The following is an 18,256-nucleotide window of genomic DNA, read 5'->3' on the forward strand; positions in this document are numbered from 1 at the left end:
TTTGATTTTAAGGTTCAATGTAGTTTAAATTTAAATAACGAAATCTTTCTCTGGTAAAATAGTTAAATATATTGAGTGGCATACACATACGACCGTTTTTTAAGGGATAGAACGAACATTTTAGCTGATAAAAATGAATAAAAATAATAACGAACAAAACAGTTACATCTGAGCTGATTGTACTATATTTATTTGTCAAATATTAAATTATTACCTAGGAGTTGAGTTTTGAATCTTGCGTTAATTATGTAGATAAATGTACAATAATAAAATATCGTCATAGGCTTTTCGAGATCGAGTGAGACAATTAGAATAATTTCAAGTTGAAATAAAAAATGTAGAAATAGATTGAAATGTTTCTTAAATTTAGCGTCCTGTATAAGCTGAAACTAATTCTATAGAAAGCTTTCTGAACTAACATCTTTGCCATCTGTGGTGTGGAAAAAAACTGTGCAAAAGAAGGAGTTAATAAAGTTATAGTTCGATTTCACGTTACCAAACGAAAAAAAAACATCAGAATTATGAAAAGGCATTTTTCTATCTTCTCTTGGTTTTGTTTGAGCAGCATAGTAGTAACTGACGTTGACATTATGAATGACATATCTTTTAATACTAGTAAATTATTAAACTTTTAATAAAAGCTGCATTATCAGCCAGTGATTGGAATTATTAAAAACTATCAATTTTTTTTTTAATTATAAATCCTTTCTTTTTGAAACTCACCTGAACGCCCAATTGTAGCTCGCCAGACATGGTTCCGGCCCGGTACAGGTAGCACACCCGGGTGCACATCGAACGCAGACGAACACCTCCTTATAGTAGGAGCTGATATTATCTCGGTATTCCTGGTACGCCACCTCCATGATGCTACCATTGAATCCATCCGGATGACGGAACGAATAAAATCCATCCTTGCAGCGACACTGATAGGCACCACGGGTCCATCCATTGACGACGGTTTGCAATGCACTGCCGGTAGCTAACAGTACGCTCGGGCCGCTGGACGTTCCATTGACCAAGCTCTGGATTACCGGACCGGTACCGTTCGGGCCAAGTGTAAGGGACGCCGACGAACTGATAACACTGGTGACGACCGGCCGATACTCACATCGCATACTGTGAACATGGCACTTGTGCGAACCATGAAAAGCCTCAATCTGCCGCAGCTGCTCATCCTCACCGTGCTTGAGGTTCCGGACGAATGGGTAAAATTGTCGAAGGTGCTGATTGTAGCTGAGGATTTCGTAGCGATTCGGGTTGTTGCATTGGTTAACTTGCAGATCACTAATGTCGATATCGATGCTAAGAAAACCGCGAATGCTTAAATGGAAAATGTAATAAAAGGTTAGACGTTAGACGTTAGAGAACACTGGAGGCAAGGGAAGAAAATTACCCGTGGCGACCCATCGGTGGGATTGCGACACTATACGAGAGAATCCATTTCTTCTGGCCGCAGGAATAGTATGGGTAAGTCCACCAACCTTTGTACGAAATGTCTGGTGGTGTTGGCGTAAACTTTGGTGACCGTAAACCAGGCGACGATGTTTCATCTTCGAACCTGCTCAACGAGAATCGACACTCATTATTGGGAGGATTGTTTTTTTTGTTGTTTTATTGGGACGAACGGAGAAACGATGCTACTTGCCATGGATAGGTGGGATCAGGTTTAGTACCGATCGCTATACCTTCAGCTTCGATCCGTAACGGGCCACCCATACCACCCGGTTCCTTGTTCCACCAGACGGAGTTGGTGAGCAAACCATCGCTAATGTTGATCGATAGGATTCGGGCACTGGTGACGTGTGCGTCGGAAAGTAAACCCTTCGCCAGTGCATCAAGCAAACCTGTAACCGATGATTACAATAGATAGAAATTCATCAAACAAAAGAATCTCGTATTTCCTGCTCCAGTAAGATAAATCTCTATAATCCCTTCCAAATTGTTTCAAAAAAAATCCAAATACCAGAGAATGTACTTCCGATAGCCATTAATCACATCACCGCTCATGAGTAATACGTATATACCTTACCAGTTATGCACCAATTATGCTACTTAGCGAAATAATACATCGATTAGGACTCATCCGTCGATTATGATGAAGAGATTGGAATTGTTCGTGTTAAACTACCGGAACCTGATTTCATACCAGCCTTCCCGCAAACACTAGAGTACATTGTGAAGTGTCCATTAATGTTGCTTTAGGACGTCCAATCATACAACATGAAGGTTCGCAACAAGTTCTTTGTTCTATCATAAGCACAAGATATACGATTAATTTTCAATGGTGATTGAACTTATCATTATAAGCAAAACAACAACATTAGTTGCTGCTGGTAGCCGGAATCGTAATGTGGCTGTGTACTTGGAAACACTGTTCAAGTTGCGATTTTCCAACTAGTCAATCACCGAACCCTTCAGTTATTAGATTGATTTCTTGAGAGTGATTAGTGATGGAAGGATGTTCGTTGCTGAAGCTCATTAGATACAAGCTCGCTAAACTCAGCACAAGAGAAACAGCATCTCCTCAAGTTTTGCTTTCAGCGAACAGAGTCCTCAACCATTGCCTACGTCAATCCGTCTTCTAGAGCCGTGGAGCTCTCCGTACGCTGCGGAAGTTCGTTTATTGCGTCAAATGAATGTGTTGGGTAGAAACGCGAAAACTTTCTATCGTTTTCGCATCCCTCGCTCTCGGTAGAGATGGCGATGTTAATTATTAATTGTGGATCAAGCACCCTACCCGGCCTGTTGTACACTTACCGTTGTGGCGTGACACACCCACGTCCTGGAGTACAACCGCGGCTAGATCGGCCTTCTGGCGGGCACCGGTGTAGCGCTCCGGGTTGAGCGTTATCTTTAGTGGCCGATAGAGTTTCGTCAGACAGAGAGCGCCCAGGTTTTCCGTCGCGATGTCGTGAATTGTTTGCAGAGAGTCTTCGATGGCTTCCTGGAAAAGCACGGAAGGGAAGAATGGCAGATGAAGGATCGGAGTGTCAAGTATGCCGGGGAAGGCGTGCAAACAGAAAAGCCTAGCAAGCAACCGGGCTAGAAACGATGACGTACGTAACGCCACTAGAACCGCACCGCTGAGCGAATCGTTGATCTGAAAAAGGGGAGGTTTATTTGATCTTATTTTCCATTGTTTGGCGGTGAAATGATGTGGGATGGTCTTTGTTGTACTAGACGCGATACGAAGTTGCACGGTACAAAGACCGGTTTGTCTTCGTGATTATATTTACCTCCCAAACTTTATCTTCATTTAAAGCACCGGTTTAGTTTTGGGCAATTTTTGTGTATGTAGAAAACACATGGTCATATTTGAAGTTGAAAGGTAATGGGCGAAATTATAAGTAGAAAGCTACATGAGGACAACATAAAAGATGATAGTTTAAAATTCATAACCTTCCTTACGTATGCGTATTAGCCCCAAGATAGGGATGATAATATTTTACCTTTACATAAATAAAACCTTTTCCAGCAAACACAAACGATCAGATGAACGTAGGCGAATGATTATTTTCTCTCTTAATGACTCTATGCATTCAGCTCCATGTTTGCACAATGGGTTGTTTTCAACAAATGTTTGAATGAATACATGTTTTACTTTCCAGGCCATTGTTTGATGAAAAGTCGTAAACAACCAAATTTTAATTAACAGATTCTCTCCAAATTCTGTACTATCCAATTCAGTCAGTACCAGAGCTGAGATCATGGTATACAATTTACTTGGCAATTTTAAACAACTGAACTAGCACATAAAATAGTTAATAAATTTCCATCGAGTCAAATTCTTTCTTCGTTTTCAACTTTCAACGGAAGTGAATTGAACAATGGAAATACAAGGAGCATTAACGAAAATTTGCTTGAAGTTTCAAATTGTTCAACACTTTTGAGCATAATCTTGTTCTTGTCGCTTTAGCTGTGTGCGTGACGAGCACCACCAATAGGGGCTTCTGAAAATATCGATTTCGAAATCAGTACAACTAAATCTAAAAACAAAGTGCAAAAAAAAAAATAAACACCCTGTTACCATTGGACTCAATTTATCTTTTTTAAGAAAAATAAACCCTAATTTGCAATAGAACAAAGGAACAAATTACCGATGGAGTCGCCCAGTACTTCGTAAGCCTATTTCAAAAAGAGCATCGATTAAAACAAGGATTTTTTTCAAAAAATTGTGTTAATTTTATGTGATATGTATGTGATAACTATTTTTCATGAACATTTAATAACACCAAAATTTCATACAATATAACAAAAATGTCCATCAGTAATTATTAATGGACACACATATAAAAAAATGGCTTTGAAATTGTATTTCTTGTACCTTTCGGGATATGGCTAAAAACTTTTTACACTGGTTTAAAAACTTGTTTCAGAAGTCAGATTAGATATGTACAAAGAAAACTTTATAAACTTTTCTTACATCATGTTACATTGAAAGATGTATGCTTGGTGTTGATTGTGATATTCAAACTTTTGTCCTGAAAAAAAACACACACCCAGTGGCATTTAAGTTTGAGCTTTTTTTAAGCCACAATCGACTTAGTCCAAAAACTGGTCACCTGCTAGAAAAAAGACATTTCTTTTGGGGTTGTCTGGTCTGATAGTCAAAATCCCGGGTTTTGTTTATTCATCACTGATCCCGAGGGAGTATTTTCGGACAGTTCCTTTTAAATGCGGGAATATCCTAGGTACCGGAGAAAAAATGCTCCTCGATTCAACGTCAACCACCTGGCTGTGGTTCATGATGATGATGATGTATTAGTTGTTTTTAAAGTCCCTTTCTTGCATCACGTTCCAGTGTGACGTATGAACCCACGAAAGATTAAATCCCTCCCGAGAATGCTGTTCGGAAAGGCAGGCAAGCTTGTCATTCCCGCATTCTCGCATTCCCGCATCACATCCCCTTATGTATGGAGTACACACCCCAACAAAGGAACGTTCGAAAACTTTTCATCTTTTTTATTTTCATTTTTGTCATCCCAACATTGCACGATCACACATAAACACAGCGCTGGTGCGCGCATCCTTCTGGTGGCCGAGATTTAGCGACTGCTTCTTCTGCCATCAAAAGCACTCCTGATTTATTCACCAACGGATGAAAAACATTCACCCTTGTCTTTGCATAGTGATTCGTTATGCCTGCTGTCCTGTGGTAGCACACTTCCCTGGAGGCACGTTTATTGAAATGCCCCGTAGGAATGCTGATTTTCCCATCGTTGGTATTTTTTGTTGCTGTTGTAACGCTCCCCAGGAGACCGTTGGATGGTGATGTGGCACACTTTTCCGCACAGAAACTAATCAACGCGTCGAATGAAATATTTATCGAGTGCTAAGAAAAGGTAATAGAAAGCAGGGGAAGGCCAGCACCGATTTTTCTTCCTCTCTCTCTCTCTCTCTGTCTGTGTATCTGTGCATTTTGGTTTTTGTTTTTATTTCCATACAAAAGAAAGCTCGACAAAAAATGGCACAAACAAGAGGGTAACTGTAGGCCGAAAACCAGAAAAACGACGTCACCTCAATCGATTAGCATCCGTTTCCGATTTCACATACAAACACACGCTTCACATATGATCATCTTTTGCTGGCGATAGTTTAGCACGTGATGGAGCCGGTATACATGTAGCAGTGTGGCTGCACGCTGTGCTAATAAAGCACGAGATTGTGCAGAAATTGGCTCTGACGAGATTTCCTTCCACTCGCTCTTAAAGCGGATGCGGTTAACGATCTTGATCCGGTGATGGGACGGGGTGCGAAGGAAGGCATTGGCACGCGTCAGAGAATGTCCCCGTTCTGAAAGTAAATGCTTATCGTATGGCTGTTCCAGCACAGAAGGAAGAGTCAGACAGCGCCGAACGTTAGATAGGAAGCTAATTTCCGTACGTGTGTTTGTGCGCAAGGGTATTTAAGTGGCTTTGAGTGCTAAATAAGAAGCGAAAGGCGAAGGCTGTTTGAAGCGTTTCACCAAAACGGAAACGATTTTCGTGCCGACTGCAAAAGGGGAATAAAAAAAAGTTAAGCGAAACAGGCGAAACTGAATGAGACACACGTTTTGGGGACGGCATGACATTCGGCAAGAATACGAAGGATGTTCTACCGATGTTGGGTTCACACATAGGTCCCTCACGCCTCACACACATCGTTCGACTTTGGTTTGAAGTTTGAATATTTTATGCAGCCAATTCCCGTTTGCCCCGGTTTTGTACCAATGCTGTCATGGGCTGGTACTTAAAGACGACTGCGTTGAAACAGGTCGGACATCTTTGATGTGTACGGTACAAACCATACCGGTAAGAGAGAGCGAGAGAGCTTCGGAGTTAGGTTTTTTCGCTGTTTTTCATGGAAGGCAGAACATTTGCGTCCGTGTGAGCCATTGCAGGAGCACTTTTCGTTTACGACTATGTTCTTCCCTTAAATATTTCATTAACGCTTGTCCATTGAGCGCTAAAATGCGCATCGTAAATTCGGATGACTTTCTATTAAAGTCTGACAGCATTAGGAACGCACGCACATTACGCACATTTACCGCACGGTTCTGCACCGCAGTTGGCAGAAAGACTTTTGTGTTTTTGCAACCATTTTGGTGGGTGAGATTTATTTATGGGCATAATCTATTACCATGTCGGTTGCTGCATATTTAATGGAATCCAATGCGACTATGCATGGAAGGTTTAGGATGTTTAATTATGAACTTTGTTACGGAGGTAAGATTTTTTAGAGCGATTTAGTGTTTGTGATTTGTTTTTAGGTGTTTTGTACGCATCGATTGTACTAATGCACCGCATATCTGTTTGGTTTGCGAAAAAATCCTTTTGTATTTCGTGTGTTATCCTGAAAAGACATAATTCTCGATATCTTGATTCAGACATCCATTAAATATTTTGGAAGCTTACATAAAAATCGATATAGAAACCCCGGGAGAAACTCTTAGTTGGGCAGGGTAATGAAACAGCTGCTACAATAACGAGCACCATGAGTCGTTCGTGGAACTCACTATCATGCAAACGAATTCAACTCGTTGAGTTCCGAGGATCTAGCCATGCCCATGGGTGATTCTTTTCGCAAAGTTTTGGTGGCGTTCTAAGAATGTGTGGTAGAAATTAAAGACTTAAAGACCCATAACCGAGAGTAGTTTTAAAGACTACTACAGAAAGCTATGATCGCTAGAAGCACCTGGTAAATTGGAAAGTAATTGACATCACCGTAAAAATCCAATACTCGTGTTCGATAAAGATTATTGAACGTATTAATTTTCCATATTGATTGTTTTTAGTGTTTAATTGGGAATTTTTAAATTGTCTGTAATTCAATAAAATTTAGCCCGTGCCATTGCTAAGATTATTTTCTAAACTTAAATCGGAGCCTAGGTAGCTCCAGTACAGATGTTTGGCATAGAAAGAATCTTATTTCGGTACTTATTTACAAAAATAATCGCATTACCTATACTATGGCTTAAACAATTAAAATGTATATCAAACATAATGGTTTATTTGGACAGATTCAAACTTGCCCATAAACGAATGTGTATCACATTACATACAAGTAAAACATTGTGACTGACAACAACCATAAAGAATCTTTCTTTACTACTTCATAGAGTTCCATCTAGTGGTTCGATGATCTCGTAGATCACCTTGCCGTTAAGCACGAACGTTTAATTTTGATCAGTCTTGTCAGGTCGATATACCTATACCAATTGATCTGATTCAAATCAGATCGTTGGTGTCTATTGCGATGATCGACTTACACGGTTTGTCTTGTTTCCTGACCGTTGAAACTTTGAAAGCTAGATACTCGAGAAAACAAAATGTTACGCTTAATCTATCATACAATGTTTTGAGATAACTGTTATGCTATCGACCGCTCCTTGTAAATGCGCACGCTCAACTCGTCGAGCGTGTGATGTAAACGGGTTGAGACTAGAGATGAGAATATTTACTCTTTTCAAAGAGTTGAAACAGAGTGAAAGAGTTGTTATAAGGATTTGAAACTTTTACTCACTCTTTTGGGAGTCATAAAAATATTACTCAAAATTATTTCTTTAATTATTCTCCTAGAAGTTTTTACTCACTCACTCTCTCTGCCGACTAATGACTCACTCTTTTGCGTTTCAACTCACGCAATAAAAGTGAGCAACTATTTTGTACTCTTTTTGGATTTAAAACACTCTATTGCAGTGATTAATCATTTAATTCTTTGCAGTTTCGTGTAAATCTAATTAATTTGAATGCAATTCTTCAAAATTTTGTATTTCATGGCTCATTCTTACTCAGTGTGCACATTTCTAGTTGAGACCCAACGGGCTCAAAAGGTTCATGAAATAAAAGGAGTTAAGTTACATGCAAAGATTCGCGGTTTAAGTCCCTTCGTAAACTTTACATCTTGAGAAACCACTGTTCTACACTACATAAAGGAATGTCCCATAAAATAACGATAACAGCACTTGTTTCCTATAGTGATTTTGTAAAATTAAAATTTTAGAATAAAAAAAATTAAATCAATGTTGTCATTAACGCCATTATCTACAAACGGGACAGGAAGTTTTTTACGACCCTGTAGAACACTATTAAAGGTGTTCCATCTAAAAGAAATTGAACTTTAAAAGAAACCTGCAAAGATCTTCCTCGCGTTAAGTACGAACGAAGAACCGCTTTCCTTTTAACTGTTAATTGAATGAAGCATTTAATTAAATAAAAGCTGTGGTTTTCTAAAAAAAAGTTTTCCTGCTTAGAGCTGCAAAGAAGTGAGATATTTTACCAAGGTTAACAGCGGCAACGTGCCTATTATAGATTTATGACACTTAGAAGAAAGACTGAGAGGAAAGCTAGAAGTGAGTAATTTTGTATCTGAATTTTCATAAATTAGCTTTGCGATATAAACTTAACTAATGCCCGCAGGGAGAACACGTAATATAGGCAGAAATATAGGACGAAAGCTGCGAAAGCTGTTGCACTAGTTTATGATCGATAGGAAACTTGATGCGTTACAGGATAATTTTGTTACCCCTAATCTACTGTGGGTAGGATGTACTGGGCGGCAAGCAGCGGAAAACGTTCTTCACAGACTCAAGGACGCGGTCTATGATTGATGATGATGATGGTGATGACGATGTGATAGTGATGGCTTACCTCCGTCGGTGATATGGAGTGACGCTCGGTATAGATGGTCGTCGGCCCACCAAGCACCCCATCCGGGGGCAGTCCTACCGGGTTGGGAACTTCGGCCACACCACCACGGCTACTGCTACCTTCACCGCCGTCCCCGATGCTACTTCCATCGCTTGTTTTTAAACCACTTGACAGGGCAGAGCCGGCGCACCAGCTTTGTGCTAACAAATTCAATATAATGACGATTCTCCATCTCCAGGCTATGGCTAACCAGGGCCATAACGCAATTTTATGCATCGCGATGAGTCATGGAACCTGCGGAAAAGACAGACGAGAGAAGAGAAGAGAAAATAAAACACAAACATTGCGAATGAAATTTGCTTCACTAATGGTTTTGTGTGTAACGTAATTTATGGAAAACGTTTTGTGTTGCTTCCTTGTTTGAAATTTGTGTAGGCTGTTAGAAAATTGCTTTTGCACTGAAGCAAAGCGTGAGGATCAATATAGTTTGGGAAACAAAAACCGCATTTGTACACTGGAATAATTGCTTGTCCCAATGAATAAGTCTTTAGGAAGTAGAAAAATAAATTAGTGTCATAAATTTTGCAATTTTAGATGAAACAAACCAACCTTGAACTTTCGCACTTTTCGCTTGCCTAGGGCAGTGAACAACGAAGATAAGCAAGAATAAATACATGTCACAGGAATGCCAAAAGAACATTTTACTTCCGTTTCATTAAGCGCCGACCGTAAATGCGTTTGGCCTGTGGGCTACTGGGATGCCAGAACGATTAGTACCAGTGATGATGGTCATTCGTGCAGACGGTTAGTTATCATCATTGAGGCCGTTCCTGCAAGAAGCACATCTCTTCCAGTTTGGACGTTAAACCGGCATTGTAGGCGAGAGTTAGGTGGAACGCGCAGACACAGGAAATAAGATAAAAAACAAAGTAAAACACCTCCACCAAGGTGACCGAGACACATTCCCGAGTGTTCGCCGTGAGCTGCAGTCAGTATCGATAAGATTTCCGCACTGATGCTTCGTGCCAACGGCGTGATCGTGCGATAAGAGGGATGCACAAGGCGTTTCCATGTTACAAACTTCGCCACGAAAAGCGAACCATTCCCTTGTTCTAATCAGTGTGGAAAATAAATTAAATTTTCTTTCACCGCTACCGCCTGTAGCGTGCGGATGCTGGGCCAAAGATGGTTTTGCCACGGCTGAGATTGATGGTTCCAATGATTGCCCGGCTGCTTTAACGTGTGCGAGGGCGGACAAGGTAAGACGTGTTTGCGAAACTACCGAGCCGCACACGGAGCGCTTTGAAACGTGATAAAATGGTCGTGAAAGTGTTTCTTGTCGTGGTTCAAATTCTTGTCACCTCGATGCTTCAGGTATGTCCGGACGTACGGGACACATTTTGTCCCGGGTGGGTGTATTATTTGAGTCGGGCTAATGTAACGTTTCGTGTATCGTTTGAATTGCTGTGTGCAACCGGTGGAAGAAATACACACAGAAATGGCATGGGACATAGATTCTTTTTAATTATTGTCCAGGTTTTTTTTTTAAATGAAATTTACCGGTGTAGGGTTACCAGTGACATGTAGGAAAAAAAACGGAACGGAATTTTCTAATAAAAAGTTAATATGAGTTTGTTGGACTGTAGAATTTATGTATCCATTCTTTAGCAAAGGCAAGAACTAAAATATTTTGCACTTTAATAATTTGGAGCTCACTAGGGGATTTCGAGGGAAAGAATTTTGAACTTTACAGCAAAAAATAAAATTGCGCCATATTAAGAATTTATAATAAAAATTATATATAAATGTTTATATAATCGTGCACATTTATTTGATAATTTTGCTCCGGAACAAGCTTGTTACAAATGATTCATAATTGCACTTATGTAAATGTCTTAAACAAAATCTATCGAAAGAAATGAGTAATTTGAGTAATGTAGCCTTTTACTTGCTTCAATTCGTTAATGGTTTCAGAAACCTTTTCGGTTTTGATTCTTTCCTTTCTTTATTTCATATTACAATTTTTTATATTTCTTTCTTCTATTTCATTACGATGTTTCTTTTTTTCATTGTTTTACCCGTTTTTTAGTTTTCAATTGGGATTTAAGTGCCTTTCTTTTGCTAAACCAAATAAATTATTAAGTACATGATATGAATATTAATAAATCAGGGCAGCCCGGTGTTGTACGTGATAAATGGCGCTGGTTCCACACGACAAGATCCAGTTTCAAATCCCATCCGGACCGTCCCCCCGTAGCAAGGACTGACTATCCGGCTACGTGGTAAAAATAAGTCTAGTAAGCCAGAAATGGCCGGCGTGACCTGTAAGGTCGTTAAAGCCAAAAAAGAGAGAGAGAGAGAGAAGTCTAGTCTAGTTAAGTTGGAAGTTTAAGGCTGCGTACGTAGCAAAAATGAATAGTCTTTTGCTGTTACGTAGTTACATATGTACATGGTTGCAACAAAAGGATACATTATCAATCGAATTCATAGTTACTAAGATTGGTGAAAGAATCTTTTAATGATTTAATAAATTTTACATCAACCTTATTTCATTGATAAAATTAAAATTGCTTCTTATTGACCGGCAAAGACCTTCTTGGTAGTGGTCGTTCAACATCTTATTTTTGCAAGTAATCTTCGAACGTAACGAAGAATTCTCTTGTCCTTGGTCATAAAACCTAAAAAAAAAACACGGATTCTTTTCCGCTCGTTGAGTTCAGCGTCCCAATACACTGTAGCTGTGTAGATAAGGTAACTCGCGTTCCGTTGAAAAAGTTCAATTTACTATAGTCTTTTCAAATCCAAACCAGAGACACAAGCGAAACATGGGCAAAAAAATCAAATCAACTGAATAAACAACACCAACCCTAGCGTGTGTCTTGCAACAGAGCTCTTACATAGTGCAGATTAACGTTAGTAGCATTAAACTTGCTGTACAGCGTAGCCGCTTGTCACGATGAAGTGTGCGTTGATAATTTCCGCACTGCTGGCAGTTCTAGTCGGTCTAAGTGTCGCCCATGAAGATATTCCCGTATTTGTAAGTAGTTTTACAGTAAGGTGGAATTCGTTGTTGTTATTTGCATTTATACGTTCGACTCATCAATAGGCCCGTTCGTGTTCGCTTTGCCGGCTGCGTGGTTCACCCCGATCCTGTACCCCTGCTATCCGAACTTACGTCCAGTGTGATGGAATGGTAAATTTAGAATACCATCTTCTGTAATACAATTTAATACGAAATTGTTAATGTTTAATTCCTTTGGCTTACAGTACTTAGCTTCCATAGCTGATTGCACACGACGAGCCGGACTCTATCTGACCGAAAATAAAAGGGGATGCTATTTGGCGTAGTGGCAAAGCGGTCAAATGAAATACGGGAATAAACACGTGTATACATAAAAAAATATGAGTTCGTATTTCCATAATGTGGGGCGCCCAGCTCTGATCAGACAACGTAGATGAAGCAAAAGCATATTTTCACAAACCAATTGAACAAATAATATCTCCATGGATGCTGATGATAGGTATTGCTGGAAGATAACACCGCGAGCAAAATGGTTCAATACAAATTGCGTCTTATAGTGGAATATCTACGAGTAAGGCAATGACTTGGGTTATTTTTCCTAAATGTACTGTTGTTTTGTGTACAACGAAAATGAGTTTAAGAAAAAAAAATATAAAATACACTTTATACTTGAGTAAATCAATTAAGCTGATTCAAGTCAGATTTGACTTTCAAGATGGGTGTTCACATTGAGGTGTTCACCTAGTATAGAAGCGTCAGGATTATACAGTCATTATTTCTTCGCTCAACGACATATAAGGGCATGATAATAACCTTCTTTCTCTCTGACGAAGATCAGCTCAAATTAGATTCAAACCGAGATATTTGGTCCATCCATGATCGAAAGCAGATGTATGTCTCTTTATCTTGTTGGCTTAACGACCCTTAAGGTCATGCCGGACATACCGGAGTCGGATAGTCAGCCGTTGCTACGGCGGACGGTTCGAATGGGATTTGATATCCGCTCGTGTCGTGTGGAACCGGCGCCGTTTATCATATACACCACCGGACCGCCCTTAGCAGATGTATGAGACGTTAATATATGTGGTTTTATGTAAATCTTTTCATCATTCCGCTTCACAGCTTTAGGAGAAATTTGATGGCAGCAACGGTATATTTAAAAAAATTACGTTTTTACGCTAGAGGGCGCTCGTTGTCAACAATTCGGATCGTGAGCGCCACTAAGCTTACAAGATGAGATAAAAGCCAAAGCAAGAATGAGTGCCAAAGCGATATTTTAAACGCTGGCACGTAAAGACAAAGATATTCAATTCCAATTCTACAGGACAACAGGTAAGAACACAAATGATTAAATTTAATGACCTTATTAAGCGTTGCTTAACCTTCTTGGATCCTGTTAACTGGCAGTTAGGTTTAATAATAAGGATTTAGGTCTATTGATGTGAGATCTCCGTTCATAAGCTTTTACAATTCTTGGAAGATCAGGTGTTATGTACCTCGCAGACTATCTCTCTTCTCTCTTCTTGGCCTTAACGACCTTACAGGTCACGCCGGCCATTTCTGGCTTACTAGACTTATTTTACCGCGTAGCCGGATAGTCAGTCCTTGCTACGGGGAGACGGTCCGGATGGGATTTGAACCCGGTCCAGCCGTGTAGACCGCCGGCGTTTTTCACATGCACCATCGGGCCGCCCCGGTGACGCAGATTACCTGTACATGAAATAAAAAAATTAATATAAAACGTTATAAATCAATTCAAAATTCATGTGTTACAATAAATAGTTTTCAAAATACATGCAAAACTCGTTTGTATTTTTATTCATCCAATTTTACGCAACAATCCTTTGTTTCGAACTTAAAGGAAACACAACTCGCGTGTGATTCAGCTGTAGCAGAGTTAGCGTTGATCCAGTAGCAGCTCAACAATTAGGATTGCATTCGCACCTCCCGCACTTATTCACTTTTTTCCTGAATCTGTTTCCATATGATGATTTGACAATGATTTGCTAATTTACCCATTTGAACGTCGTAAAACGTGAGGAGGAAGTTAAACTAAATATCCGAATAAACAACTGTTCAGTTTTCACAAACCAGTTGTACAAATATTTTCTTCATAGATCTTGTTGACTTTTCTGGAAGACTAAACCAAGGATAAAAGTGTTCTCATGATATGAAGCAAACCTTGGAACTGTATGTGGGCCTTTTGAAAATGTAACCATATCTTGGATAAGAAATGCATACATTTTATCTTTCTGTTGCATTATTAGAATTGGTCTACATGTACAGGTTTTTTTTAAATTTTATTTGTCCAACTGTAATGTCAAATGTAATGGGAAATAAACATTATCGAACGTTCATCCTTTTTAGGCAACCACCACAAACACCCCTAAACAGACCCGAACGAACGAATGAAAGAACGAAATCAAAGTCGTTGTTTGTTCAGCTTCTATATGGAGTGCACCTTATAGGTCGGATTGCTTATCGTCCAGCCAGAGAAAAATCTCCAAGTTAAATCATTTTCATCATCACAACCGATTTTTTTGGTAAAATATGGCGATATCACAAGTGACATGATCTTTTTCCCATATCTTAGGTTGAACAACTTTAGTTAGCCTGCTGCTCAGTTGCCTCGCCTGACACTTCCAAAAATCCATACTGACCTTGTACTTTTTCACTGTTTGGCCGACTGATGTAACCTTCAGAAAGAACGAAGACATCACTTTGCTATTGTACTTCATTTTTAGATTTTGCTGCACATTTGAGTAGAGTCTCTGACCTATTTTTAGATTTCGAAGGAGGCTTATGATTGTGCAGTTATTTTTTCTACGCTCAATTACATATCAGGATCGATCAGCGATCAGTAGATGTATAAGAATTTGTTTTCTTTTAAGCTTGAATGTTGGGGTATGAACTAACAATTTTCAAATTTCCCTCGAATCCGCGAATATTGCATATTTTTCACAATTTCAAAAACCAGTTGTACAAATATTTTCTTCATAGATGTTGTTGACATTTCAGGAAGACTACAACAATAAGAACGATGATATCTTATGATACCACGCTAATCGGTTAAATTGCTTTTGAATGTCAGAGAAGGTCAATTTTGGAGAAATCCGGCAAATCTGCGAATATCAATCAAGTACAAGAAGTCACGGACTGCTTCCACTACCATTTCCACCATCGGACCGTCCACTCAGGGATTATGAGTGTGTTAAATTGAACATATATTCATATATTGAAGATATATATTCATGTCTGCGATAAGCAAGACGTGTATTGTCTCTTTCTGTTGCATCAACATTAGAAGTGGACTATATCCACAGCTGTTCGTATTTATATTTGTTCAATTGCACGCAAAAATCTTTTGTAGGTCTTGCACCTACAAGAAACACAACTCGTGCGTCATAAGAACAGTCAAGGGTGCATAGTGTATTGCGTGATAGAAACAGTATAAAAATTTCGGTTTACTGTTAGTGATCTACAGTTTTTGAGTTGATCCAGTACGTGGTACGTGTATATTCGTAGATCCCAGAAAGATGAAGCAAGTGTGCATTCTTCTAGCTGTGCTGCTCTGCACGGCAACCGTAGCGGACGCCATAGTTTATGTTTACGTGAGTTTTGCAGCTCAACCGTTGATGGGTTTGCAGCAGTCACATTTATTCATCTCTGTATCTTAACCGCTTTCCACAGGCGTCAACGTGTGCGAAATGTAAAGCCATCGGTGCACGCTACTGTGGCTATGCGGGGAGACAGAGGGTCTCATGCGACGGCCAGGTAGGCTTGCGAAATTGAGAGTTTTTTTTTAAATGCAATGAGAAGTAAACATTATCGAACGCGCATCTTTTGCAGTACACTATCAATAACTGTGTGGACTGCAAACGAAAACTGGGTCGCTGTACGGACGGATTAATTACGGAGTGCTTCTTGTGAGCCAAATTGTGCACCGTTAACCCTGGCAATGATTTGATAATTTATCCCTTATGACGATTTTTTTTTTCAAAACATAAAATGTGACTAGGTAGTCAGTGATTAAATATAAAAATAAATGAGTTCTTATATCACAGGTAACATGATCTTTTTTCCAACTATCATTCCCATAGTTCATTAACATTTCCACAAACCACTTGAACAAATACTGTCCTCAATAGATTTGGTTGACATTTCCGGAAAACAGAACCAAGAATAAAAGTGTTCCTACAAATCTGCGAGTATCAATCAAGTAAGTACAAGAAGTCACGGACTTCTTCAGTTCTGCGCACGGGGGTTCGGTTTGGATAAGATTTCATACCCGATCCTGTAGTGTAGAGATTGGTACAATCGCCACCACCGAACCGTCCACTCAGGGATTACCAGTACGAGAAATTGAAGATATATTCACCCACTAATTCTTAATTCATCACTCATCTCTTCATCATGTCTTCGATAAGAAATACATATATTGTATCTTTCGGTTGTATGATCATTAGAATTGAGCCACATCCACAGCTGTTTGTATTTTTATTTGTTCAATTGTACGCAAAAATCTAAGGTTTTGTTCCTACAAGAAACACAACTCGTGGAAGATAAAAACAGTCAACAGTACATAATTCGTTGCGAGATAGATACTTCGGTTTAATGTTAGTGATCTACAGATTTTGAGTTGATCCAGTACGTAGTGCGAGTATATTCGTAGATCCCAGAAAGATGAAGCAAGTGTTCATTCTTCTAGCTGTGCTGCTCTGCACGGCAACTGTTACGGACGCCATAGTTTATGTTTACGTGAGTTTTGCAGCTCAACTATTAATTCGTTTGCAGCAGCCACATTTATTAATCGCTTTCCACAGGGGTCAACGTGTGCGAAATGTAAAGCCATCGGTGCTCGCTACTGTGGCTATGGGAACCTCAGGCAGGGGGTCTTTTGCGACGGTCAGGTAGGCTTGAACAGTTGAGCGCTTTTTGTGAAAAAGCGAAGGGAAGTAAACATTACCTAATGCTCCTCCTTTCCAGACGACCATCAATAGCTGTGGAGACTGTCAACGTTACGGAGGACGCTGTTCGAGCATCTCGTTTCTAGTTCAGTGTAACTTGTTTTAATTTTATCCTTTATGATCCTTTTATCATTATCGGGTTTTTTTCAAGCCATAAAATGTGACGAGCTAGTGAAATTAAATATCAGAATAAATGAGTTCTTACATCACAGGTAACATGATATTTTTTCCAACTATCATTCCCATAGCTCATTAACATTTCCACAACACACTTGAACAAATACTGTCCCCAATAGATTTGGTTGACATTTCTGGAAAACAGAACCAAGAATAAAAGTGTTCTGTTAAGAATGAAAGGGTTCACTTCCTATCGATATTAATAGCGTCTCTCAGTGGAATATCCAGCAGCGATAAGCTACAATATTGTGACGCTTTGCTATCTCTCACCTGTCTGGCACACGATCAGCCAACAGGTCAATAAAGTAAGGTGTGGGCAAGGGGCAAACACTCTTTCCAACCATCAATAGCGTGACCTGCACGTGAGTTTGAAGAAGGAAATTTATAACGATACTCATTCTTTCATGTCAGTTCACCGTTCGAACATAATGCAAAAGCTCCAAGACCCATGATGATGATGATGGTGTCCGGCTAGAACAAGTTCTTCGCTCTAGGTCTCTTACTGTCAGTTTATTTATCGTCCTTCCAGCCAGCCTGTCGAAATAGTTGGAGAAAAAATGGATTGTTGGCAAATGGATGGCCCGGAGGGAACCATTGCGTGTCACAGAAACGTTGAATGCCGTATTTGATGGTTCGTCTGACGGTGCTGTCCTCGGTGCCGTCGTCTCTCATCGCTCAGCCTGAGGGCGCAGCGGAAGCAATGGCACAGACACAATATACGCTGATGATGTACGCTGCCGAACGGATGCTCTTGGGTTTAACAATGAAGCAAGATGACGGGATGCTGTTTGGTAAGCGTTGATATGAAATAATTGTTAAGCGCCAAACCATCTCTCATCTGACAAAAGGCACATTTTATACAGCAGAAGAGCTGAACCCACTTGAAGTGAGTTAGCGAACGATAAAGAGAAAACCGCTTTTACCCTTTGCTAGACATAGGGAGTTTTCATTAGAAAAAGAAA

At 39.7% G+C, this 18,256-nt stretch overlaps 2 protein-coding genes across 7 annotated transcripts in view; one reads left to right on the forward strand and one right to left on the reverse strand.

The window, feature by feature from the left end:
- Positions 1-18,256, reverse strand: part of LOC125762288 (probable G-protein coupled receptor CG31760) — a 53,851-nt gene that overhangs the window by 4,633 nt on the left and 30,962 nt on the right. For all 6 annotated transcript variants that reach the window (XM_049424202.1, XM_049424200.1, XM_049424201.1 and 3 more), the window contains 5 exons: positions 9,129-9,422; positions 2,758-2,944; positions 1,646-1,844; positions 1,394-1,558; positions 724-1,320 (listed from right to left, as the gene is read on the reverse strand). In XM_049424202.1, the coding sequence (XP_049280159.1) occupies positions 724-1,320; positions 1,394-1,558; positions 1,646-1,844; positions 2,758-2,944; positions 9,129-9,404 (1,424 nt within the window). In that variant the 5' untranslated portion in view covers positions 9,405-9,422. The remainder of the gene's footprint in view (positions 1-723; positions 1,321-1,393; positions 1,559-1,645; positions 1,845-2,757; positions 2,945-9,128; positions 9,423-18,256) is intronic.
- LOC125762331 (uncharacterized) lies at positions 13,746-17,069 on the forward strand. The gene is made up of 3 exons (XM_049424294.1): positions 13,746-15,761; positions 15,841-15,924; positions 16,000-17,069. Exons 1-3 carry the CDS (start codon positions 15,687-15,689, stop codon positions 16,078-16,080), a joined length of 240 nt encoding a protein of 79 aa, XP_049280251.1. The 5' UTR covers positions 13,746-15,686; the 3' UTR covers positions 16,081-17,069.

The sequence above is a fragment of the Anopheles funestus genome, chromosome 2RL, assembly GCF_943734845.2.
Source record: "Anopheles funestus chromosome 2RL, idAnoFuneDA-416_04, whole genome shotgun sequence".
Taxonomy (NCBI): Eukaryota; Metazoa; Arthropoda; class Insecta; order Diptera; family Culicidae; genus Anopheles; species Anopheles funestus.